General features: G+C 33.8%; 4 protein-coding genes across 5 annotated transcripts; 3 read left to right on the top strand and 1 right to left on the bottom strand.

The window, feature by feature from the left end:
* The first annotated feature begins 846 nt into the window (after positions 1–846).
* LOC133676469 (arginine-specific demethylase JMJ22) lies at positions 847–3,582 on the top strand. Of its 2 annotated transcripts, none has more exons than XM_062098133.1 (2): positions 847–2,235; positions 3,034–3,582. In XM_062098133.1, exons 1-2 carry the CDS (start codon positions 965–967, stop codon positions 3,272–3,274), a joined length of 1,512 nt encoding a protein of 503 aa, XP_061954117.1. In that variant the 5' UTR covers positions 847–964; the 3' UTR covers positions 3,275–3,582. The 2 variants fall into 2 exon arrangements, with proteins under 2 accessions (XP_061954117.1, XP_061954118.1); XM_062098134.1 differs by having other exon boundaries at positions 3,024–3,189.
* Positions 3,583–6,826: 3,244 nt separating this feature from the next.
* LOC133677093 (pentatricopeptide repeat-containing protein At5g06540) lies at positions 6,827–9,028 on the top strand. The gene has a single exon (XM_062098929.1). The coding sequence runs from the start codon at positions 7,059–7,061 to the stop codon at positions 8,910–8,912; it is 1,854 nt and encodes a 617-aa protein (XP_061954913.1). The 5' UTR covers positions 6,827–7,058; the 3' UTR covers positions 8,913–9,028.
* Positions 9,029–9,510: 482 nt separating this feature from the next.
* On the bottom strand, positions 9,511–15,680 carry LOC133676959 (uncharacterized). Its single transcript, XM_062098782.1, has 15 exons — positions 15,380–15,680; positions 14,836–15,015; positions 13,927–13,997; positions 13,708–13,846; positions 13,522–13,607; positions 13,284–13,437; positions 13,020–13,210; positions 12,313–12,518; positions 12,128–12,217; positions 11,634–11,755; positions 11,405–11,506; positions 10,854–10,963; positions 10,636–10,723; positions 9,998–10,197; positions 9,511–9,883 (listed from the first exon to the last, which is right to left on the bottom strand). Exons 2-15 carry the CDS (start codon positions 14,953–14,955, stop codon positions 9,670–9,672), a joined length of 1,893 nt encoding a protein of 630 aa, XP_061954766.1. The 5' UTR covers positions 14,956–15,015; positions 15,380–15,680; the 3' UTR covers positions 9,511–9,669.
* A 3,930-nt stretch (positions 15,681–19,610) lies between these two features.
* LOC133676926 (calcium-dependent protein kinase 20-like) lies at positions 19,611–26,352 on the top strand. Its single transcript, XM_062098735.1, has 7 exons — positions 19,611–20,995; positions 23,038–23,181; positions 23,286–23,438; positions 23,854–23,969; positions 24,824–24,991; positions 25,714–25,938; positions 26,040–26,352. The coding sequence occupies exons 1-7, from the start codon at positions 20,083–20,085 to the stop codon at positions 26,118–26,120; spliced, it is 1,800 nt and encodes a 599-aa protein (XP_061954719.1). The 5' UTR covers positions 19,611–20,082; the 3' UTR covers positions 26,121–26,352.
* The last annotated feature ends 673 nt before the right edge of the window (positions 26,353–27,025 follow it).

Raw genomic sequence — 27,025 nt, 5'->3', positions numbered from 1 at the left:
ATATGTGATATTGTTTAAAGGACAAATTACTATTTTATAATTCATAAATTTTTTAGGTTTTACTATAAATGGAATGATATGTCTTGTATTTTTTGTACTTGATATTATAACAGTACAATATAAATATATAAACACAAAATAAAAGAGTTAAAACTTAAAGGTATTGCAATCTCTCTCCTAAAAGAGTTTAAGAGATTTCTTACTCATGGTTTATGCCGATTAGATTGGATACTTGAACGACTTGTGGTTTGCGACAACCTGGTTTTGAAACAATTATTCAAAGCCAAAAAAAACATTTAATCTTTAAGTAATCTTCATATAAACTTTAAATAATTTTATATTTGTCTAATAAGATCTCTGAAATTCCTAAAAAAACTTAATTTATTGTTTTTATTACGTATATATGTTTCAAGAAACTCACCAATGATAATGGTAACAACAATGACAATAGTGTGTGAAGTTCATTGTAGTGGTAGTGATGTTGATAATAATTGTTGATATTATTAGATGATTTTAAAAATAAATTATCATGTGAAAATATTTTATAAAATTTATAATTTTTAAAAGTGATTGAATTGATTAATTCTTATAAAATATGAAGAAAATAATATATATATATATATATATATATATATATATATATATATATATATATATATATATATTCATGTCAAAGTTTTTACATAAAACAAACGCGATGACATGTTTTCCCAATGTAAATTAGCTTTCCTTGCTTGATGCTATATTTTAAGTCCGGTGTTTAACTCACGAAATTAAGGGGAAAAAAAGAAATTATAAAAGAACAAAAACGTTTCTTTCCATGCATGAAAAAAGGAACACGTCGAAACGCCTAAAGCAACCAGTGGATCCTTTGGCTTTACTAAAACCCTTGAACGTCTTCAATCTTTGCCTCCTTTCAGAACCTGAAGAAGGCGGCCACAGCACCCTATATTCTCTCATTACAATGCTAACTTCCACGAACTTATTGTCTCGAATCATAAAAAAGAAGAGACTCAAAAAACCCAAAACGAAAACAAGAAACAAAAGACAAGAAACCAAAGAAGATCCTAGTGAACAAGATGAACTAGAAGAAGACACTGAAGGGTTTAATCTAAAAACCTCAGCTCCATCAAATACTTATGGGGTTCAGCCACTTGGCAATCTTTACTTCAATCGAGGCTCTATTAACTCAAGAAACACCGGTTTAGGTAATCTTCAAATTTTGACTGATGAGTTAGTTCTTGATATTTTAGGATTTCTTGATGGAACCCAGTTAGGAGTTTTAGCTACTGTTAGCAAGTCATTTTACGTTTTCACTAATCATGAGCCTTTATGGAGAAACCTTGTATTGGATAAGTTAAATGGCGAGTTTCTGTTTAATGGGTCATGGAAGTCTACTTATATTGCTGGCATTTACCCTTTATTTGACGTTAATGGCTGCTCAAGTTTGAAAGTTAGAGATTTTTATTCTGATTATCTTTTTCAAAGTTGGTTATGTGCTAGTCTTGAAATGAAACCTGAATGGCTTGAGAGAGATAATATTGTTAGAAAGAAAGGTATTGCTGTTGAGGAATTTGTGATGAATTTTGAGGAGCCAAATAAGCCGGTATTGTTGGAAGGGTGTATCGATAATTGGGCTGCATTGCAGAAGTGGGATAAGGATTATTTGGTTAGTGTGTGTGGTGATGTGAAGTTTGCAGCTGGGCCGGTGGAGATGAGGCTTCAAGAGTATTTTAGGTATTCGGATCAGGTGAGGGAGGAACGTCCATTGTATCTTTTTGACCCGAAATTCGCTGAGAAGGTTCCTGTTTTGGGTTCTGAATATGAGGTTCCATTGTACTTTAGGGAGGATTTGTTTAGTGTTTTAGGTAATGAGAGGCCGGATTATAGGTGGGTCATAATTGGCCCTGCAGGATCTGGCTCATCATTTCACATAGATCCTAATTCTACATCTGCTTGGAATGCAGTGATTAAGGGGTCTAAGAAGTGGATTTTGTTCCCACCTGATGTGGTACCTCCTGGTGTTTATCCAAGCCCGGATGGTGCAGAGGTAGCATGTCCTGTTTCCATAATGGAATGGTTCATGAACTTTTATGGTGCAACAAGGAACTTGAAAAGGAGACCTATTGAGTGCATCTGTAAGGCTGGTGAAGTGATCTTTGTGCCCAATGGTTGGTGGCATTTGGTAATCAACTTGGAAGAATCCATTGCTATTACACAGAATTATGTCAGCAGGTACTTTTGTTTTGTTTTTAATTATCTATAATTTAGATAGTTCTTAGAATTTAACTTTAGAAAGTTCATCTGTAGACATCATTGGTTGAGTAAAAGGTTTGATGATAGTTCTTAAATAGACTTTTAAAAGAATAGAGTTGCTCTCTCATAGTGTAACTTCTGAAGCTGACAAGTAGAGATATGATTCATGAAACTGAATGACGAAAACTTACCACAGCAAACCCAGTGTTCATGGATAGGAAGTGCAATGATGGTAGGTCGGTGACAAGAATCAATTGATATAGTTGAGACCTCGGTTTAAGAAAATGAATTTATTTTAGCTTATTCAGTTTATATGCTGGAGCCAATTTTCAAGTAAAGTCTTTGATTCTCTGGATTGAAAGTAATGAATTTCATTAGATTATCCCATCCTTTGCCATGTATACCTTGAGATGTTACATAAACTAAGCAGTAGAAGAAACTATTCTCTAGAGGGTGGGAATTCATTAATTTCCGTTGTCACTGTTTAAAGAAGTTCATCAAGAAGACATGGACTATATAAGAAGCTGGTGAATCAGTTACATTGGTTAATCCACACCTGACACACAAAATAAAATAAGAAAATCTATTTTAATTCTTGTCTTGCACTTTACTTCAATCTCCTTTCCCAGTACTCGTCTTTTTAACATGGCCTACCCATTTCCAAAGCCCTGGCTCTACCCTTTATTTTTTGTATAGAGAAAAGACTGTTGCTTCATATTTTAGGATATGAGAAACCAATACCCATTGGTTGCAACTGACTTATCTAGTGCGTTGCAGGAGAAATCTGCTGAATGTTTTGGATTTTCTTAAGAGGCCAAATGCAGGGGAACTAGTGTCTGGAACTCGAGACCGTGTGAATTTGCATGATAAGTTTGAGAATGCTATTGAGTCCACTTTCCCTGGAACTATCGATCAATTGGTGCAGAAAGCAGAGGAGAAGAAGGCCCAAGAGAGAAAACTTTCCTTCTGGGACTCAGTGACTGATTCCCATGCTGGTGCTTTCAAGTTCTCTTTCTAAACAAACCCCACAAAGGCTGGATGCGTGGGAATGGGACAGCAACTTACTCTGGAACAAACACAGGCGTACGTCATATTCCTGCTCCTCTTTAAACCATGATCTTGCAATGGAATGTAGATGCTTGAAGAACATATTTTCCTCTCAAGAATTCAAGCTTGAGCCTCGCTCTTCCTTCTGGTGGAAACGGATCCTTTTCCCTGTTCAGTTTTTTGGCGAATGAAATGTTGAATCATTCTTTCTATTGTTTTGGTATACATACATTCAGATGCTCAGAATTGTAGTAATTGAAATGAATGTTTATTTGTCAATCTCAGGTCTCATATGTGAATGGGAGGGAGTTCAGGAATCAAAAATGGAAACAACAAAATGAATAGGTGTTTATGATTGTAGTAGTAGCTGCTTTCTAAACAACACCTCTTTATATATATATATATATATATATATATATATATATATATATATCTGAATTTTATTTTATTTTTTTAAAATGGCAGTAACATTAAATCTGTATTGGAAAATAAAAACCAAAAGAATTTGTTGTCTTAAGAGTCAAGACTGCTAAATGAACATAACTGCTGTCCTGGTTGAAAACCCATCACCTGCTTATTAAGAAGAAAATTAAGAGGACTTAATATGTTACTGTGCTCTGAAAAGGGCAAAAAAAAGAAGCATTATGGATCCACAGTTATTTTTTAACTTTTTATTTTATTTTATTTTTTTCAGTTAATTTTTTTAATGTGATGCTTCAACATTTAGTTAATTTAAGGTTACCCTTTTGTTTTTCCTCAGTTAACTTTGCAATGAGAACTGTAAAAAAAAATATATATATATTAAATTGATGTTCGTTTTAATAAAATTAAATTTGATTTTCTTGATTAAATATAATTAAGACTCCGAGGATCAAAATTGACACCGGAACAAATTCCCATACTCTTTTTTATAGTTGAGGTGCTCTTTTAGCATATTCAGTCCCTAATGTTTTTTTCATTTTTAATCCCTATTTCATGAGGTTTTTATATTTTTTGCTCTAGAACTTTATTTTCTTCATGTTTTAGTCTACGAGCTAAAAAGAAAAGAGAAAGAAGTCGACAGGCCCAATTTCATTGGAAAAAATATCAAACTTTATGTCAAAGTGTTCCTCTTCAAATGAGTGTTATTGACGTGTTTTTAAGATTTTGTATCGTCCGAAAAGGTAGATTAGGGTTGAGAAAAGTGTTTTCTTTTAGTTTAGTTGTGTTTTTCAATCAATTTGGAAAAAAAAAAATTTGAGTTAGGAGATTAGTTTCTTGAAGTTATAAGAATGTTTTTGAGGTGTTTATTGGTAAAAATAGATTAAAAATTGAGTTTTTTTAATAAAAAATTGACACAACTCAAATTTTTAACTAGCTCTATAATGGCTAGATTTTGAGTTTTCAAACAACTTATCATGTACCTTATTGAAAAAAAAAAACAATTGGCTGGAAGACTTTAAAAAATAGGTCTAGACTTACGTGTTTGAACTTTTTTTTTCAACCATACTTAATTTCTTAAAAAATAATTAATTTAATATATATATATATATATATATATATATATAAAAACTTCTTTTAAAATCTTAAATCGATAAAGAATGTTTTTAGATATCAATTTCAACCGTGGAGATGAGGCTTCAAGAGTATTTTAGGTATTCGGATCAGGAGAGGGAAGAACGTCCATTGTATCTTTTCGGCCCGAAATTCGGTGAGAAGGATCCTTCCTTCCTGTTTTGGGTTCTGAGGAGGAGGTAGGTTCCAGTGTACTCTAGGGAGGATTTGTTCAGTGTTTTAGGTAATGAGATGCCAAATTATAGTCAGTAAGATGGGTCATAATTGGCCCTAAAAGAATTTCACATTCCATTACAATTATAATTATATATATAAAAAAACTATGTCTCATAATGAACTTATTGTTCACCATGAGACAAATCAGATTAATCCAAAGTGCTTTATATATATATATATATATATAAATTTTAGTTTGTCGAAATATATTTAAATTTTATTTATTTGAAGCAATTAAGGTTTTAGGTACCCAATTGGATTATGAAACGAATATGGGGGGATTGAAGTTAATGGGCCAGGTAAAAAAAGTTAGCTCATACAATACACACGTTAGAGAGTTAGAGAGGCCACAACACTTTGGCAATGCATGCGACCTCCTCTGGTGGCCTAACCCGATCATCCATGGTAGTGTTGGATGTGCCATGACATGATTTTTCATAAAGGATGACACATGCGGCTGATTCACGATGATGTGTTGTCAGTCATTTTTTTTTCTTTCCCTCTTTTCTCTCACTTTTACTTGAAATTCATGTTGGATATTTCAAATTTTAGAGTTATCCTCTCATTTTATTTTATTTTCATTTCAAATTCAATTCTCATTCTTTTATTTGCTAAATTTTTGTTCTCGATCTTTTTTTAAAATCTAAAATTGTTTTCGATTGTAGGTTGTCATCTTTTTTTTCAAATTTAGTCCTCCTTTTAATTGCTATTTTTTTATTTTTTAAAAAAAAATTAATTTTTTTTTAATTTCATCCTTCAATCTAAAAATATAAAATGTCCTCTTATTTGTTTTTATTTTCAATTTGATCCTTATTTTTTTATTGCTATTTTTGTTTTAAGTCCTTTTGTAAAACCGATTTTTTTTTCAATTTCATCATTCGACATGAGATTAGTTAGGAATTGGACTTCATGTTTTTCTCAATGCAATGATCGCAGTTTCATGACCCGAGTTGCAGATTTCAAAACTTAATCCGAGTTAACATCGTTTTTTTTTAGGGTTTATTTTTTTCACTGATTTTTTCCTCTTTCAATTAGTTTATTCCAATCTCATCACCTTGATCACAGGTTTGGTGGGGTTAACCCAAGTTGACTCAAGTCTTTTTTTATTTTATTTTTTTTTAATTTTGTCCTTTAACATTGAGTTATTTTATGATTGATCTTTGGAATTTTATTATTCCTAGTTTGATTTCTATTGGGTTATCTCATTCGCATAATATGAGTATTAGGGTTCAGTATGCTTACAAAGTTTGCTAGAGTTTCATTTTTTGTTATTTTCTTAATTGATTCTCTGGTTTGATTCCAGCATTCTACAATGGATTTACTGGGGAATTAAGTTTTATCATTTTTTTGTTTGTTTTCTTTTGGTTTATCTCAGTCTAATGAACTGGATTGTTGATTTGCTATACTCACTTGAGTTGACTTGGGTAATTGTTTATTTTATTTTTTTTTAATTTTATTCTTCTGTATTGGATTAGCTTAGAACTTAGTTGCATTGTTTTTTTTTCATGTTTTTATTTTTTATTTAATTTGATTCTTATCATTTTATTATTTAATTAAATGATTCCAACTTATTTGACTCATTAAAATCCATGACTAGTTTTTTTTTCATATGCTTTTATATATATATATATATATATATATATATATATATATATATATGCGCGCTTGTGTTGCTTGAATATATTTTTTTAAATTAATTTTTTTCGCTGCCGTACAATAATCTACTGTGAAACAATATAATGTGTAACGCAAGAAAGAAAAACCCAGTGTGTATTTCCGATGGTGAGGCCTCCGTGTCTACGAAACAGAGGGAGGTTACACTTTCCACACAATTGAGTACCACCACTGTATCATCCCATTTAGACCAGTAGATCCTAATTCGACATCTGCTTGGAATGCAGTGATCCCACCGCAGTAAGAAACAGGGCCTAAAGAGTAATGACCTGTGTGGTCTCTAAGACAGACATTAGATTACTTAGAAAAACATGAGTGGTTTTAGTAACTTAGTTTTAAGGAAACTAGAGCTAAAAAATCCAAAACTTTCGTTGTTAGAATCTTGCACCACTCTCTCCCACCTGAAAATCATACATGCCCACTTGATAAGAGCCCACACAATCTTTGATGTTTTTGCTGCAAGTTGCTTAATCTCCATTAGCATAGACAAGAACTTGCTTGATTATGCAGCGCAAGTCTTTTACCAAATCCAAAACCCAAATCTTTTTATCTATAATTCATTTATAAGGGGTTTCTCTGGAAGCAAAGACCCGGATAAGTCGTTCCATTTTTATGTCCAATCAAAGAGAAATGGCTTAGTTCCTGATAATCTTACGTACCCATTTTTAGTCAAGGCTTGTACTCAAAAAGGTTCTTTAGATATGGGTATACAAGCTCATGGTCAAATAATTAGGCATGGGTTTGATAATGATGTTTATGTTCAAAATTCACTTGTTACTATGTATTCTACTTTAGGGGATATTAAGTCTGCTAGTTATGTTTTTAGGAGAATTTCATGTTTAGATGTTGTTTCTTGGACTTCAATGGTAGCTGGTTATATTAAATCAGGAGATGTTACGTCTGCTCGGAAATTGTTTGATAAAATGCCTGAAAAAAACTTGGTTACTTGGAGTGTAATGATTAGTGGGTATGCGAAAAATAGTTTTTTTGACAAGGCAATAGAATTGTATTTTTTACTTCAATCAGAAGGGGTGCACGCCAACGAGACAGTGATGGTTAGTGTAATAGCTTCATGTGCTCATTTAGGTGCACTTGAACTTGGAGAAAGAGCACATGATTATATTTTGAGAAATAAGATGACTGTGAATTTGATTCTGGGAACTGCACTAGTAGATATGTATGCAAGATGTGGAAGTATTGATAAAGCTATCTGGGTTTTCGACCAACTTCCAGGGAGAGATGCTTTGAGCTGGACAGCTCTAATTGCTGGATTTGCAATGCATGGTTATGCCGAGAAAGCACTTGAGTACTTCTCACGAATGGAGAAGGCAGGGTTAACACCGAGAGAGATAACGTTTACAGCTGTTTTATCAGCTTGTAGTCATGGGGGATTAGTTGAAAGAGGATTGAAATTATTTGAGAGCATGAAAAGAGATTATAGGATTGAGCCTAGGTTGGAACACTATGGGTGCATGGTTGACCTGCTTGGTCGAGCAGGGAAGTTAGCAGAAGCTGAGAAATTTGTTAATGAAATGCCTATGCAGCCTAATGCACCAATTTGGGGAGCGTTGCTTGGAGCTTGCCGAATTCATAAGAATTCAGAAATTGCAGAAAGAGCTGGGAAGACTTTGATTGAGTTAAAGCCAGAACACAGTGGTTACTATGTGCTTCTTTCTAACATCTATGCACGCACAAACAAGTGGGAGAATGTTGAGAACATCAGACAGATGATGAAGGAAAGAGGAGTTGTGAAACCACCAGGTTACACTCTGTTTGAGATGGATGGGAAAGTTCATAAATTCACCATTGGTGATAAAAGCCACCCGGAAATTCAGCAGATTGAAAGAATGTGGGAAGAGATCCTTGGGAAGATAAGACTGGCAGGATACACTGGAAATAATGATGATGCATTGTTTGACATAGATGAAGAGGAAAAAGAAAGCAACATACACAGGCACAGCGAGAAGCTTGCTATTGCATATGCGATTATGAGAACTAAAGGTCATGATCCCATTCGAATAGTGAAGAACTTGCGGGTATGTGAAGACTGCCACACCGCTACAAAGCTGATTTCTAAGGTGTATGAACGGGAGTTGATTGTTAGAGATCGGAACAGGTTCCATCATTTTAAGGGAGGAGCCTGTTCTTGCATGGATTACTGGTAAAAAAAATAATGCAGTTAATATAATTATGGTTTGAATGATGTTCCTGGAACTGTATGACAAATTTAGAGACAATGCTTGAACTTTTGGCATAATCTCCCAGAACAGGAGCTTTCTCATTTTCATGGTTAGCCCTTCGGGGACAAAGTATAGTTACAGGAGTTAAGAACATAAAAGACATAAATCATCTTTGACTAGTGCATGCTTGCTAGTAAATATTGCTCTTTGAGCAACAAGGCAAAATATGAAAACGAATTGACAAATGGAGCCTACGGAAATTAAACCGAGCCAACATTTTTATTTTTGTTTTGTTAGGCAATTAAAGCTTTTATTTTTTTATTTCATATATAACCTCCTTCATGAAACAAATAATTCTGCCCAGCTCCAAGTTTCATTCAAGATCAAAGGATTGTTTACTCAGTTTTCCAGCTGAACGATCGAGTTTCAAAGAGAATAAGATTATATATATATATATATATATATATGAACACTTAAATGTTGAATAAATAGATTAGACTTGAACGAAAGAGCAACATTTCTCAAAAAACACAGAGGGAATGGAAGGAGCTGAAAGGAAACGGCACACAACATAACAGGCACGGGAAAAAGGCATAATGTCAGCTACTTTCATAAATATTTCAAAGGACTACACAGCGTCAATCAGTTACTTTAATTCTGTTAAAGAAACAGGGACAGGATCGATTTTAATCGGCAAAATGTAGAGTGCTGTGTCTCTATCAGAGACTCCACGAGCAAAATGTTAGACAGGCGAGAAGGAAGCCACATAAGAACCATCGCTGTACTTCAAGCCTTTTAAGAAGCCTGAACGCAAGCAAGGATCAACGGAGGCTTCTGGAATACCAAAAGAATGACTACTTTCTTGCAAGCCTTCAACCACCGCAGCTTGATCAGGTTTTTCACATGCTGTCTCAAGAGCAACATTCAAGCCAATAGAGGTGCGTTCTGTTGTAAAGCTGAAAATTACCCAAATTAAATCAAAACAACAGTTGAGAATCTAATAACTACGTAATTATGGTGATACTAAATAAGGGCCTCGATGACAAAAGCTTATGAGAAATTTATCATACCTTGCCTCAAAGCTTCTCCCATCAGAGTCCATGAGTGCACATACACGGCAAACAATCCATGATGGAATATATGCATCCTTAATTTCAATGCTGGATAAGAGCCCAGTGGATGAACCTTGACTGGATCCGGTATCTTTAACTGTAGATTCTTTAGGGGAGGCAGCAATATGGTGAGCTCTTTTTACCTCCACGCATTTTATCTGTGAAACAAGATCAATACTCAGCTACGCAAACATGCTTCTAACATCATGAGGCAAGAATCATGTATCATTTTGAATAGATTCATATTTTCAATATTAAAAAGACTGGTGAAAAGCACAGATAAATCTTCAAAGAAAACTATTTAAAAAGAGAACATAAAAGGAGAACATATATAATAGAACACTTTGCAATGGATAATATAGCTGCCGATAAAAGGGCACTAATGTTCTGTAAGTGAATCAGATTTGATTGTGAATGAAAGTTTCACCCTTGAGGTCCTGTCATGAAAGATTGACAAGAGTGCAAAAATTTTGGTTGGACTATGAGAAAAGACTCAGCAATAGAGGCAAATATAGGCAAACTGGTAAAAGAGATGAAAGTATGCTCTGACTATTAGCTCTATCTATTGAGTCCAAGATTAAATTTACGATACCCACCTCCGGAGAAGAAAGAGCAGCATTCTGAAATGGAACAGGTGAGTACAATACAGGAACATCTACTCCAGACAAAAAGGTAAGGGAAGATCTGAAGGCAAGGACGAGGAAGCGAGATATAGTCATACCATTATGCAGAAAATATGGAATTAATTTCTGAACTATACAGCTAAACTCAACAGAAAGGTATTTTTTTCAAAAAACTTAAACACTGCACTTACCTGTAATTTAACAAAAAATCATACAACCCATTTACATTCTTATTTCCACAGAAAGCCAGCAGTGATTGTGGGCTATTATCAACATCAGACAAGGAACTAAGGCGACGAGTCTGCATCATGTTAGCAAGAACCATATATTAATTATAAAGTACAAGCAATGGAATTAAAAGTTAACATCAGAGGATCTTGACAAGATAAAATTGTACAGAACTCTCCAGTTAGGTAATGTAATTATTAGAAGACAAAAGTACGAGCTTGGGATGCACAATCATCACAATCTCACCAACCGTAATAATCATACATCATTACTACAGGTTGCTAGATATCCTTTACAGCCCAAACTTTCAAATCTTAAATGGTCATGAACAAAAGAATACTAAGCATTTAACTAGGACCATTAATTCATTAAAAGAACAAAAGGAGGAATAATTGTTGGATTATATTAATTCAAAGTATTAACTAATCAAAGAGCTTAATGAACCATGAAATCAGGGATGGCAACTTATCCCAGGGAAATGCAAGATGGCCATATATGGAAAGGATTCACTTACCTGGCCCAAATTTTGTTTCTCAATCTCAGAAAGCTCAACTAAATCTTCAGTGGTGACTTGCTCTACTTTAGAATAACAAAGTGGCATAGAGAAACAAACGTCCTACACAACAAATTAATAGTGTTACATGATATGACAAACTTATAGCAAACATACATAAATTAAAATATCTGGCAAAATTATCAACAACATAAATGAGCAAATATTAAAATATCAACAGAGATCTTACATGTTCTCTCAACAATGACCTCAAACCTCTTGTCGACTGGGAGATGTAAGCATTACATAGGTGTTTGGTACATCCTGAGCCATCACTACCAGTGAACATCACCACAAATTGTGAAGTGCACACTACAAAAAATTCCCATGAAAACTCAATGTTAACTTGTAGTTTGAGGGGAAAATACTTTCATGGGCTATAAAGAAATGGTGAGAACCATATCACTTCAAAATAATAGCTTTTGTATGATTGCCATGTTACAAGCAGCTCTCAGTATGCAATGTACCAAATTAGGAATCACAGAAAGGAGGTATGAGTTCTAATTATTGATATGCAGACACAACCTCTGACATCTACTAAATCCAAGTAATATGCCTCAATGATAATGATGCCCGGAAGCAACATGTTTTGCACAAAATATTCCAAGTTCGTGGAAAAAAGAACCAGAATTTAAAGCAGGACGAGAAAAGAGATAGATTAATAGAATAAGAGCAGAAACATACCATAAAAAATATTGCAAATGTTCTTTCGAAGCATATAATAAAGACTTCGAAAAGAATCCTCCCATGCCAGCTGCCGTTTTCTCAAAAAATCTACACTCACAAAATAAAAGGCAAGAACATTAGAAAGGGAAAGGAGGAAGGGAATAGAAAAGGTCTTGTATGAGTTAATGTTTTTATTTGACAACCTCCCTCAATTGCTGATGAGGTTAGCACTGATATAACAGCAGGAGGCAGGGTAGATTGAGGGTAAACCCATGAATGCAAAGCTTTAGAACTAAGGATCTGAGAAGTCATTGCCTGCCCAGAGCTACTACTGTCCTTGGAATCACCAAATTGGGATGCAAGCTGTGGCATGCCGTTGTAGGTGCTGCTCATAATTGACCTATGAATCCTAAAAATTGCAAGCAAAATATTAACTGCTGATTAACAACCTACAGCATGGAACTTGCTAACATATTGATTAACAGTTTCCAATATGGTGTGCCATATCAGATAAGTTGCAAAATAGTCATTGAGGAAACAAAAAGACCACATATTTCATGATTATTTTCATGAATCAATAGCCGAGGAAGTCAGAAACGAAACCTTTATCCATATTGAAAACAAGAGCATAAGCTACTCATACCTTGTCAATTACTCATGTATGCATTTAATTGAGATTTTCAGGTGCATGGTAAAGTAACAACAAATTTTGATCACAAATGAAAATATAACAGTATGACTGAAAAATTACCTTGAGAAAGAAAATTAATTAGCTGGAAGTTTTAAACACTTACATGATGAAAGATCAACCAACCATCAAATAAGTTCAAGGGTTGATATTATCTTAATTAGAGGCAGCAGAACAACTAGTATAGGAATACTAACTTTTGAAGTACTTTGACAAACTCACCAATTAACTGAACAGGAGGATGCCACCCGCATTCTAGTTTTCAAAGTAAAATCAAGAGGAGCCTTTTTGCCAGCTATATGGCATTCAGAGCAGAAATTGCCACCATGATTGCCAGCTTTTTCAGAAGAATCAGCATTTAAACCAGAAGTGTCAGGCGGTTCATGGGCCACAAGTCCTTTCAATGCTTTATCCTATGTAAGTAAGTCAAGTCAGAACAAACACAACTTTGATTAACAAGAAAGAAAAATTGCCAGCAAAGTATACCATTTCAACAAATGCCAAGCCAGATGACCTTTCACCACTAGATGAAAGCTCAGTAACACTGCGAAATATACTTTGACTGCAGTTTTTGATTGTTTGATGAGGTTGTACCACATCATCTTTCAAAATTTCATCACAAGCAACCGAATTCTCTGTACTGCCATGAGATGAAAAGCAAACCAGTGAGGAAAAAAGGAACTGTCTATATATTGCAGATGAGATACACTGCTAAAAGGAATACCATGAAAGTTGCTGTCTCTTGGCAGCCAGAGTTGAAAGCACAGAGATATTCTTCAGGCTATTAGTTTGTTCAGTTGATGTATTTTCCTGAGTGTAAATGGAAATACAGTGAACAAATGAATAAAGTATTAATGATAACATAATCAGAACCAGAACATCAGTATCCTAATCTGGAAAATACAATAACCTTTGCACTGTCTTTTACAGAAAGCATCCTAAGCCTGGATTTTTTGACAGGATAAACTTCATCCATGCGGGTGTTAATGTATCTAGGAGTCCTTGATGCATCTGGTTTCCTAAGCCCATTATCCATCTCAATACCATTACTGGAAGGTAAAAAGGAAATGATCATCAGATCAAAAAAAAAAAAATAGTAGTTCAGAAATAGAAAATTAGAGTAATTTACTTCTTTGAACCCAGTGGGGCTGGAGATTCATCTACAATCTCTATAACCTTTTTCCTCCTCAGCTGCTCTCCCTGCATGCCAACAATGACGACAAAACTGAGAGGTTTTCCTCCACTACAACTAAATAGATTTGAAAAGATTCTTGAACTCAAATTTAATGCAGTTAATAAACGACAGTCCCAATGACATTGAGGTAACATGTGATGTATTATATATAAATCCTCAGTTCTTGCAATTCAAAATGAAAAGCAATTCTCAATTACCCCCACCCTCTCCTCAAACGCTTCGTAACATATAAATGGAAGTGTTTATAAAACAAACTAAAAGCATCGTGCAGGTATAAAATGAGAAAGTGAGTCAAGGAATTATGAGGAAACTGGTCAATTAACCCATTTCCACACACACATCCAAAAAAAAAGGAAATAAAGAGATTCAACAAAAAATAAAAAAGATATCAGAAATTGATTAATGAACATACAAGTAAGCAGAATATCAGTCTTCCATCCCTTCCTATCCAACATTTACAAGGGAAGCGGACACATAAGACAAACCATCATGCGCATGAATCTAATCTCACTTGGTTGAAAATGCCAAAATTCAACCATTCAAAAAGTGATCAAAACTTCCAAGTTCAAGACCTTACATGCTGTTTGGAAACTTAAGATTTGAGTGGAAATGAAGTCATTTAAACACCATTTACCCAATTAGGGATGAGGACAAGTAAGGTAAATGATGTATTTTCATTAACACAAGTCAAATAAATTTCACAACTTTAAAACTTATTCCAAACAAAAAACTTCAATTAGCAAATCAAATCAATTTAATCTACTTAAATAGTTGAAATCAATTCTAGCATGGAATTGATTCCAAACAAGCTGTAAAACACATAATAGAAAGTTGAAAACTTACTCTCAGTTCGGACGGAGTCTTCCTTTTAACCATTGTACCATCAGTTAGAGCAGCAGCAGCGCCACCAATTTGAACATTAACAGAACCTAAAGAACCTCCCGGTAGAGCAACCTTTGCCATAAATTACCCTCACAAACACTTCATAACAACCAACCCCCTTCCCACCAATCAACTCACCACCTACAAACAGATATTCCGTAACATTTAAACAACTAATTTGCAATTAATAAATACATGTTACTCATTATTAACAGAAACATAACATCAAAAACCATATAAGCTTTGCTATAGCGTTGTCCGAACTATACCCTAAATCTAAAGAATCTAAGATCAGATCGAAAACCTCCTTCAACTTCAATTAAATAATAATATAACAAATTTAAACAATCCAATTAATGCTGAGGAGAATCGATTTCTGACAATCTAATTTCGTTTCAACTATAACTCTAGCAGCAGCATTAAACGCAGATTTACGGAGAAATTGCCGGGGGGAGAAAGAAAGAAAGAAAGAAGGAAAAAGGAAAGGATGTGTTTTCAATGTCACCTCTGCGAAGCAAAATTTGAGAGTAACCGATTTTTGAATCTCACGATTAAAAAATGGAAGTAGGGTTCAATTATGGGGTTTTTGATCGATTCGTCCCAACAATTAAGTGTAATTAGGGCAAAAATTGAACAAAAAATAAGAGCAGGTTAGTGAGGGAGGGAGAATTTAAAAGTTGCGGTAAAGTTTATGTTTTGGGTTTGAACATTTTCGTAGTTTTCATTCCCCCCATGTCCTTTACGCCGTTAGTTTGAGGAGTTAACGGTCAGAGATTTGATTGAAGAGTGACGTTTAGCAGTGGGAGTTTGATGATATGGCGTTCTTAATTCTACTACTCGCTAGGATTTTCTCACGCGTGTGTCTCAGGCAGAGAGTCGAAGCGTCCATTTATTAGTTATTACTCCTTGATGGGCCAAGCGTTTAGTACAATGTTTTAAATAAAGCCCACTTAGGCCCATTCACTTATATTTGGAATATTAGTTTAGTATAGTTACTGGATAGGTGGCCGGCACTCACTCCGCTGTGAGACATTTTTTTTTTCAACATAAAAAAGATATTAAGATAATATAAATGTCTTTTAAAAAAAAAATTGAGTACCTAATCATAAAATCAAATAAGTTTAATAAATGCATTTAATTTAATAATATGATTAAAAAAATTATTGACAATAAATAAAGCAAAAAATAACCTAACAATAATTCAATACAATGTATGCTTGTCAATATTATTAAAACAAATCTTTATAATATTATTAAAAAATATCAATGATTTTATTTGTTAATAAGGTAAATATTAAATGAGAACAAGATAGGTGCATTTAAAAAAATAAAATAAATATGAATCTTGATTTCAGGCAAATACAATATTGAAATAAAATATTAAAAAGAAAATAATTTTAAAAAACAAAAAAGAAATCAACCTGAGTCTGTCTGAGCTAGCACACTAAATTTATAACCTCGTCGTGAGACTAGAATAACCTCATTGAAAGCAGATTGAATAAAATTATGAAGCTAAATTTTCAAAACAATCTAATATTAAATGATGAAATTGAAAAAAAATAATAAAAAAAGCAATAAAAAAAGTCTAAGTCAACCTCGGTGAACCTATTTAATCCATGATCCGAGACATGATACCAAGATAACTCCATAGAAATAAAATTTTAAAAAAATAATATGAAAAAAGACCTAAGAAAATTGAATCCAACCTGATATAATCTTCAAAACTCATAACATGAATCATAAGGTCAGATCATAGCATAAAAGACAACTAAAAAAAAAATATCAAATTCTCAACCAGCCAAAATAATTAGGGGTAAAATTAAAAAATAAATTCAACAAAAAAAAGATCAAAAAGAAAAATGTAAATTTGAAAAGAATGATGATCAAATTTGAAAAAAAAATGATGATGGATGAAATTCAAAAATAATTTTAATAAAAAAAAGATAAAAAAAATACATATAGATAACAATAAAAAAAAATGAGGCAAAACTTAATATAAGAACAAACATAAAATGATGAAATTAAAAAAAAAGTTCAATAAAGGATTTAAGGTCAAATACATTACAATCAAAAAAATAAAGATCTAATTTAATTCAATAAATAAATAACTAGACTTCTATAACTTGTTCGAGTAGAGGAGAAATAAAAGACATAGGGGGAAAAAACACATTATCAGAGCTCAACTATAACTTGTTCGATGGTTTTTGCCTCACCAACATGACAAGAGTAGCAAGACATAACTAACATCATCCCAAAAAGTAACATTTAAAGTTTTCATGGCGTTATGCACACTACCTGAAGGGTGAAGGAGGCATCCATTTACCAGTTTTATGTGAGGCATGTGCTAACTAAATTTTTATTTAAATTATATTTAATCCCGACCCTACTTGAAAATATATGATCTAGTTGTAATATCAGGGTAACCTCATATAAAACAAATTAAATAAAACCTCAATTATTAAAAAACTCAATATTGAAGAGCAAAATTGAAAAAAAAATAATCTAAGTCAACCCGGATTAAATTGTTATGCTTGTAACCTAAGACATGAGATCATAACAACTCCATAAAAAGAAAAGTGAATAAAAACACAAAGATCAATTCCTAATCAATCAAATATTAAATGATAAAATTAAAAAAAAAAAACTAAAAAAAAGACCGCGGTCAACTCGAGTAATATTTGAAAACCATGACACATAGCAAAATTCCCAATTATGGAGCAAAGTTTCCAATCAATCAAATATTAAGGGATTCAATTCATAAAAAAAAACCCATAAAAAATAGGATTTAAAACAAAATAAATAACAATAAAAAGAACGATGATCAAATTTGACATAAAAATAGATTGAAACCAAATGTTGAGTGATGAAATTAAAAATAAAATCTAATTAAGAAAATAATTTTAAAAATAAATAACAAGTAAAAGAACGATGATTAAATTTGATATAAAAATTAGTTGAAATCAAATGTCGAAAGATGAAATTGAAAATTAATAAAACAAAAAAAGATTTAAAACAAAACCTATATCAATGAAAAAAAGGACCAAGTATGATATAAAAAATTAATGACAAAAAACTTTTAAATTTTGACAAACCAATGCAAATCTTAAGGACAGGGGAGGAAGAGAGAGAGACAGAGTGAATGAGTGTGTGTGAGAAAGAGAGTGAGAGAGCGATATAAGAAGAGAGAGAGAGAGAGAGAGAGAGAGAGAGAGAGTAGGGATGACAAAAAAATAATCAATTAGAGCCCAACAAACGATCTATTGTAGGCATGTGCTTAACCACCCGGAAGATCATGACGGGCTAGTTCCAACATCACTCGAAAGCTAGTGCCTGGCCTCCATGTGACGTCTTGTAGATTGCGCGTCGCCTGAAGATAACAAACATCAACCTATTTATCTTGCTTGATTACCCTAATCCTTATATTTATTTTATTTTCAATTTTGATCCTTCAATACTTAATTGTTTTAAATTAGCTGAATTTGTTTTATTTTGCAAAAGTCGAGCAACAAAAATTTCTCTTTATATTGCAAGGTTTTCATATCAAGGCAACAAAAAATTTATTAAGTCAAATCTCAAATAAAAACAATGTAAAATGATTATTTTTTTTAAAAAAAATTTAAGGATCAAAATTAAAAAGAGACATGAACTTTTTCCTTAGCTATGCAAATCAGTCCCTGATAATGTAAAAAAAAGGGACTGAACATTTCTTAAAGCTTCAAATCCAGTTTTTTAAACTCTAATTATTTTAAATTAATGAAATTAAATTTTGCTTTGTCAAACAAAGAATTAACCAAGAAACAAAACAATATCTTGACATCTTAAGATCCCCATACACACACATGAAAAATAAATCACCAAAACCATTTGCAAATATGGGCAATTTTAAAGGGATCAAATAAGAAAACAACGAAATTAAAAAAATTAAAATGTAAAAAAAATCATAGGAAAAAAAGATACACTATCCGGATGAACAATGCATCCCCTTATAATCTACGATGAATGGCTGAGGGGACTTGATATTTTTTTTATAATTATAATTGAAGTGATTAATAATGATTACTTACTTAGGAGGTGCATAGTCTACTTCTCTAGATATTTTTTCTAGTTTGTTTTCATTCAAAACACCATAGATATAATTAAAAAGGTGTTTAAAAATGTGATAAAAGTTATTTTTTAAATTGTTTTTTGCTTGAAAATGCATTAAAATAATATATTTTTTTAAAATTTATTTTTAATATCAATACATCAAAATGATTTAAAAACACTAAAAAAATTAATTTAAAACAAAAAATAATAATTCAAATTTTGACAAAAAACCTTTAATTCCAAATGAGGTTTAATTTTTATCACCATCCTTCGCTTCTCTATTTAATTGCTCGTATTAATAGCTTAGGTAGGTAAAACGGGAAAATAATTGTCATCAGCTGGGGTGTTTTCTTTAGTTTTGCTGGTTTATATTCTACACATAATGTGCTTGAAGTTTATAGAATATTTTATGAATATATTAAAATCAATAAACTACATTTTTTTTTATTAAATTGTCATAGGTAAATAATTTTTATAATTTGGAAGATGACGGGTTCCCCACGCACGTGTGCAAGCAGACTCCCTCCCGCATGCCGCGCGCCTTTCTAGTTTTTACCACTCTCCGACGGCCCATTAGTCCCCGTGCATGCATGAAAAAACATGGTTATTATATGGTTTAATCACGTAATTATGGATTTCTTCCTCTTCTTTTTTTCTTTATTAATCTCTCTCTGATTTCTCTTAAAACAACCACCTGTCTCTATTTTTGAACAATCAAATGCAATGCTTTTCATCTCTCTTTGCTTTCCTTTCCTTTTTCTCAAGATAAGTACTTTTTTGCTTCATTCATTACTCTCTCTATTTTTTACATTATTTATCTGATTCTTTATTCTAGTTTTGTGCATGGATTTTGCTTTTGTTGTTGCAATTTGTTGATTGTTTTTGGGGATTGTTTTTGGTGAATCTGTAGCCATATTTTGATTATTGTTTCCAATTTAATGTCATTTGGAGCCAAATTGCAAAATTTGGATTTGATTGAAGGCCTGTGATCTGATCACCAAGAAATATCAAATTGTTTCTTTTTACTGTTAATGGGATCAGAAAGATTCAATCTTTATACTGCGTTTCATAGAAGAGAGGTGGTAATAAGGACCTGAAGATTAATAGGAATAGTTGTTTTTGATGGGGAATACATGTGTAGGACCAAATCTAGGCAATAAGGGATTCTTAAATAGTGTTACTGCTGCGATATGGCGTTCCCGGCCACCAGAGGACAGGTTGCCTCCTCCTAAAGGAGGGGATGGTAGCAATAATAATGGTGACTCAAATGCGGGTCTGATTGGTGGATCAAAAAAATCTGAGGGTTCTAGAAAAGGATCAACTGATCATCCATCAATGCCGGTCCAGAACACCCCACCTGAACCAGTTAAAATGCTCAATGAGGCGCCGCCACCACCTAAATTCATTGAGCACGAAAAATCCATTAAGCCGGAAATGAGAGATGTGGGGATTGGTAAGCCTGGGGAGGAGCAGAAGGAGAAGAAACCTACTCATGTTAAGAGGGTTTCGAGTATAGCGCTTCAAATGGAATCCGTGTTGGGGAGGAAAACTGGGAATTTAAAAGATATTTATAGTTTAGGGAGGAAGCTTGGACAAGGGCAATTTGGGACGACGTTTCTTTGTGTTGAGAAGGCTACTGGAAAAGAGTTTGCTTGCAAAACCATTGCAAAGAGGAAGTTGACGACACCGGAGGATGTGGAGGATGTCAGGAGGGAGATTCAGATAATGCATCATTTGGAGGGTCATCCTAATGTAATAAGAATTGTGGATGCTTATGAGGATGCTGTTGCAGTCCATGTTGTTATGGAAGTTTGTTCAGGCGGGGAGCTTTTCGACAGAATTGTTCAGAGGGGACATTATACAGAAAAAAAGGCGGCTGAGCTTGCGAGATTAATTGTTGGTGTTGTCGAAGCATGCCATTCTTTGGGAGTAATGCACCGGGATTTGAAGCCTGAGAATTTTCTGTTTGTCAGTCAGGAAGAGGATTCGCCACTTAAAACAATAGACTTTGGCCTCTCAGTGTTTTTCAGGCCAGGTACACGTCCGAGCTTCACTTTTTTGTTGCAATGGTTAGATCTAGGACCCCTTTACTTGAAGCATTCTAGAGCTAGAGCCATACGAGCCTTCTCGTTTACTCTATTACTTTAGAGTTCTTGAAAATAGTTTCCCCTATTATGCTTTTGCTCAGTTCTATTATCAGATGTTTGTTGAATGAATTATGTGTTGGTATGACTTCCTGCTTTACAGGAACTAATAATGCACTTTTAGATATATATATATATATATATATCTTGCTTGTAGATTGATTTTGGAAATGGAGCATGAGTTACAATGCCTCACTTCATCTTGTATTTTTCAGATAACTGAGAGAGGTCATGCAAATTCCACTAATAATTAACATGACCTCCTTCTGACAAGTATAGCACCAACAATTTACTGACTAAATGGATAAGAATATTAGCTCAATAATAAGTATCTTTTCTTAATTATGAAGATTTCCATATGCTATTTGCTTTTACTATGAGAATAGAACAACGTGCTCCCTTTCTGTGCCCCCCTAGGGGTTGGGGGGAGTGGTTGGCTGTAGGAGATGTTTGCGTGTTTCGAAAACGATGCTTATCAACTGTGGAAATAATTATCAAAGAAGAGGTATGGTCACTGCAGTGGTCACAGATATCGTTAATGGCTAGGCGAAGGTACGATTGGTTTCGTAAAGTCTTCTTCCAAATTTAAGGAAGTTAAAGTTTGTTGTTAGATCTGAATTGATCCCCAAATAATTGCTTTGAATTTTTTTTTTCTTGCTATCGAGACAAGGATAGACGTTTTGCTTTAATAATTTGAGGCAGTCATGATCAAAACCCTTTCTCTTCATTTTTGATATCATGATCAACAATGTGGTATGGGCTATGGAGACCTGGTAATGCTTTTCTCAGGCCTGATATTCCTCCTTTGGAACTATAAATCCTTAATCAAGTCCTTTGCAACGATCTCTATCTGACTGCCTGTCATATGCAGGGGAGAACAGTGTAGGTTCATTTTTGCTTGAGGTTAGACCAGGTGATTGATTCTTCCCTGAGAAAATTCTCTGAAGGCCGTAACCCTCCTGAAGAGTTTGTTTTAGTCCATCATTTTCACTAGCTAGCGTCCTGCTACTGAGACATTCTTACTTATCAAAAGCAGAGAATGTGTTGCTATGTTCAAAGCATACCTTTTCCCTTTGATTTTGTTTGGGAAAGGAGACATCACACAAAACCAGCCAACACCCAAGAACCACTTAACGATGCATGATTGCAGAAAAATCATATCCATGTGAAATTAGTGCACGAGTAAGTTGAGTGAAAGAGATTCTTAGATCTACATAGAGCTTATAACAGATAACAAACAGTGCTCTGATCAAGCCTGACTGGACACTATGAAAGAAATTACATCATTCAAATATTATTTAGAGTGTGAGCAGTAAACGCAAGCAAGCTGTGCGACACACACATAGGACCATCGATGGTTCAGGATCCTGCTTTTGATTTTGACTCTGAACAACAAAATATGTGTATATTGACTTTTATTTTGATAGCCTGCAGTGTGAGTTTCGATGGCAACATCAGAAAGTCTGGAAATGGTTTTCCATTCTAAAGTTGTAGGTCTGGAGCTGATAACTGTGGGCTATATAAGTGCTAGAGGCCTAATGTTGAATTTCTTAAGTTCCAAATACTTAACTGGCTTCTCATTAGAAGCTATTGTAAGCTGTTGCTTAAGATCTATTGATTGCAATGCACACTATGGTTGCAAAATATACTGTTTCCTTGTAATATCTAAAAACACACATTAGACTGTGATTTTCTTCGTTGACTATGCCAGACGTTTGCATAATTTAGTACATGAACATTTCAACACCCACGCCAATAGATTACTTTAGCATGCCTCCTATGTCTGTCGCTTTTGAATGGATATATTTGCCTGCAGTCTGCACATAGTCTCTTCATTGCTCATGCTTATTCAAAATTTAGTCAGCATTAAATTGTTTCCTCCTCACTAAGCTTTCCCATTTCTGAGAATTGACTAATCATTTCATCATCTCAGGTGAAACTTTCACTGACGTAGTTGGCAGCCCCTACTATGTAGCTCCAGACGTGTTGCGGAAGCTATATGGTCCAAAATGTGATGTTTGGAGTGCTGGAGTGATCATCTATATTTTGTTAAGTGGGGTACCTCCATTTTGGGATGGTGAGATTCATGATCTAGAAATTTGTTTATATTTAAGTTTTATCTAATGATTCTAGACATTCTTTGACTGAATCTAATTTATGTTCTGTCATGTTTGGGTTCAGAATCAGAGCAAGGAATATTTGAGCAGGTTTTGAAAGGGGAACTAGACTTTGAATCAGAACCTTGGCCTAATATATCTGAAAGTGCAAAAGATCTTGTTCGAAAAATGCTAGTAAGGGACCCTAAAAAACGGCTGACAGCCCATGAAGTTCTCTGTGAGTATGCTTACCACTATGAACTAATCTTTTATTATATCTTTGGCAGATAAACCAGTGCATTGCTTATTATTTGGTTCGTTGTGTCTCTTTTTGAAGTTGTGTATGTTTAATGATAATCCTAAATTTCTTTTATCATGATTCATTATAGCTTCTAGAAAGTTGAGCATATAACAGAACTGAATGGAGGAAAAAACTCATACATTAAGTTGAGTTTTTGCTTAAATGGAGGAATGTTACAAAATCATAAATTAAGTTCTTGTTTGATGCGAGGATAAACCATAGTACTAAGCTAGATAGATAATGGTTTAGGAGTTAGACTAAAAGTAAAGAACTTGTCTTGATATTACTGGTTTCTTCTGTCGCCAAGGAATAGCAATCGTGTAAGTTACACGATGCATTTGTTCTTGTGCAGGCCACCCTTGGGTGAAGATGGAAGGTGTAGCACTTGATAGACCTCTTGATCCAGCTGTCCTAAGTCGGCTGAAGAAATTCTCAGCCATGAATAAGCTCAAGAAAATTGCCATTCGAGTGAGTTTTTCTAATCCCTGAAATCTTGAAAATTTGTGCACGCATGGTAACTGTGGAAAACTTAGGTCATACTTCGATGCTGTATCATAATAATTGAACAACGAATGCAATGAAGCGGATCTGTTCCTTTGTTTGGTTGCCAGGCTTATTTTGAGAGGAGTTGCAATACTAGAACACAAATACTAGAAACATCATTTTGTATTTGATTTGATAATTAAAAGGTAATATGGCAGTTCAATATCACCTGCAGCTTTTTTTCTTTCATCTGTTAATGAAAAGATGTTGCTTGTCTTTTCAGACAAGAAGTACATATATCATAACCTGAAAATTGCGGTGTTAAACCTTATGACTATTCCATGCTTTATGCTCATTTTTCTTCGTGATGCAATCATCTTTATGATATTTATCACTATTTTTTCATTAAAATTTTTAATCTAATGTGCTTTGCATTTATAAATACAAATACGACATTACAAGTTGAAAATGTAACTAAATATCATCATAAAGTCATCATACAATTAAGCTCACATTACAATTATAAATCTCTAATCACAGGTATTCAAGCATTTCTTATTAATTAGCTCAAGGATTTGCAACAGTGCATTTTTCATTTGAGTACATTGTTTCAAATAGTAAGGAAAACTATTTTTCAACGATGTCTTCAAAATGTTAAATGTTAAATGTGTGATTACATGTTCTACAGAATCCCTTTCTCCTAGTATTAACTCTTAAAAGAGACTTGGTTGAATTGCTTCAAGTTTTCATTTAATTTTTTAAGACAACAATGCAGACTTGGAGCTTTAATTGGTATGGCTTGTTCTTTTATTTACTAGATAACTTCCTTTTCATCTCAGGTCATTGCTGAAAGCCTCTCTGAAGAGGAAATTGCAGGTCTGAAAGAAATGTTCAAGATGATAGACACAGACAGTAGTGGACATATAACTCTTGAGGAACTGAAGACTGGTTTGGAAAAAGTGGGTGCTAATATCAAGGATTCTGAACTTGCTGGCCTAATGCAAGCTGTAAGCTCGTTTGAAATTCAGATTCTGGTTTTATAGTTATGTAGCATAGGATCATTATGGTAGTTTTCTTTCTTTTTAGAGAACTCTTTATCTTGAAATTTTCTGCTGCAAACCATTAAGAGATTTCAGACAACAGAATGAAATTTATTTCCAGGTCATCTTTGGTTAAACATGATGAAATTTAGTCCGAGTCTCTTTGAGCCAAGCTGAGTCTTAGAAAATTAGTGTGACCAAGATTGAAGTCTTGTGCTTCTATTTTTCTCGTGGATTACCTATTAAACAACTCTTAGACAAGCTGTTGTTCGATTTAGCTAAAAAGGTAGAAAAACATGGAGAAATAAGCAGGAAAAACCCCAGATATTGTAGCATGGAGTAGGACTTCTGTAGGTTATGCTTAAAGAGCCCAGGTCCCTGGGAGTCTTGGGACGAGATACATACACACGTTGGCACTCATGCACAGATCATAAGAAACTTGCTATCATATCTAAATGTAAATGCAGCGCATGTCTGTATGTAGAAATTGATATGTTTTTGGTTAAAATTATGGTCTCTGAGATTTTATCATGGGCGTTGAATTAACTTATGAATCTCCACTCAAACATCTGGGATTTTATCGTCTGAGATTTTATCAGGTGATTGTCTTGAATGTTACCGCATCAGTGTTTCCTCTGATCCATTCAGCTTGATTCTGATTTAGCTTCCTGCCTGTTAAAAATTTTCAGGCTGATGTTGACAACAGTGGTACCATAGACTATGGCGAGTTCATAGCAGCTATGCTCCATCTAAACAAGATTGTGAAGGAGGATCATCTCTATTCAGCCTTCTCATACTTTGACAAAGATGGGAGTGGGTACATCACTCAAGATGAGCTCCAACAGGCCTGTGAGCAGTTTGGTTTAGGAGATGTTCAGTTAGAAGAAATTATACGTGAGGTTGACCAGGATAATGTAAGTATCTTCCTCCCAGTAATCATTTTCATTCGCCTTCAGGTAGAAATTAGTTTATCTCATCAGCATGATTTAATTTTTCACTTTCATGTTCTTCTCAGGATGGGCGCATCGATTATAGTGAATTTGTGGCAATGATGCAAGACACTGGTTTTAGCCAGACAAGATCACAAATAACTTAGGTGTAAGATTCCGACAAGCCTTTAAGCAGTAGGAGTTAATTTGTATTTTCTAGGTGTCATAAGTTAACAGAATGTGCAGTGCATACTGTTGTAAAGAGGAAACAGGCTTCAGGGAGGTTACAAGAGTTGAGTATCCTTCCAGGTTGTATTTACCACCTTTTAGGTTTCTGTTAAATGTATTCAGTTGGATTAGATTGCAATTCCCAAGTTTGAAAACTTTGTTCATGATTTACCCTCGTTTTCTTCTGTTGAATTATTTTTTTTACTAAAGAATGCTTGATGATGTTCCTATTAGACCAGTCAGTATACTTTGGCGAGTTGTCAGACTTAATATTTTTAGGTTTGATTGTGCACCAAGCGTTATTGGATACAAGTCTAGCGAATTACTAGACCCTTTACTCATTGGCTTGGCTGTATGCCAAGGCTAGCAACCCTCTTGACCTATCAAACTTGGACTTGGTTGCATGCCAAGCCCAATTGAGTATAGATTTAGTTTAATGCCATACCTATTGACCGTGAGCTTGGAAATGTGTCAAGCGTGAAGAGCTAAAGGTCTGGAGATCTTTATAAGCTGTGTGAAAGGCTATAAGGCCTCGTTTGTTTATCTTTATGATTTTTAAAATAAAATGTTAATGTCATGGATATTTTTCTTCTTGTACCTATAAGTGTATAAATTTTTTTCAATGACCTATCATATTTTTATCTAATTAAATATTATGTAAGGAGTATTTATTTCTTATTAATGCTATCAGGAGAAAATGACTCTCCAACTTCTCAACTCTGATAAAATAATAAGGTTCAAGGGCTATAAATATACTCTGAATCATTTAGGTAAAAAAATTTACAATTTCTATTTTTTAAAGACTAATAATTTTAAATTCCAAAGCATTTATCATACTAAAAAT

This window comes from Populus nigra, chromosome 17 (genome assembly GCF_951802175.1).
Source record: "Populus nigra chromosome 17, ddPopNigr1.1, whole genome shotgun sequence".
Classification (NCBI taxonomy): domain Eukaryota; kingdom Viridiplantae; phylum Streptophyta; class Magnoliopsida; order Malpighiales; family Salicaceae; genus Populus; species Populus nigra.
The sequence above is the reverse complement of the archived record's forward strand: the minus strand, read 5'-3'. Positions and strand labels throughout refer to the sequence as shown.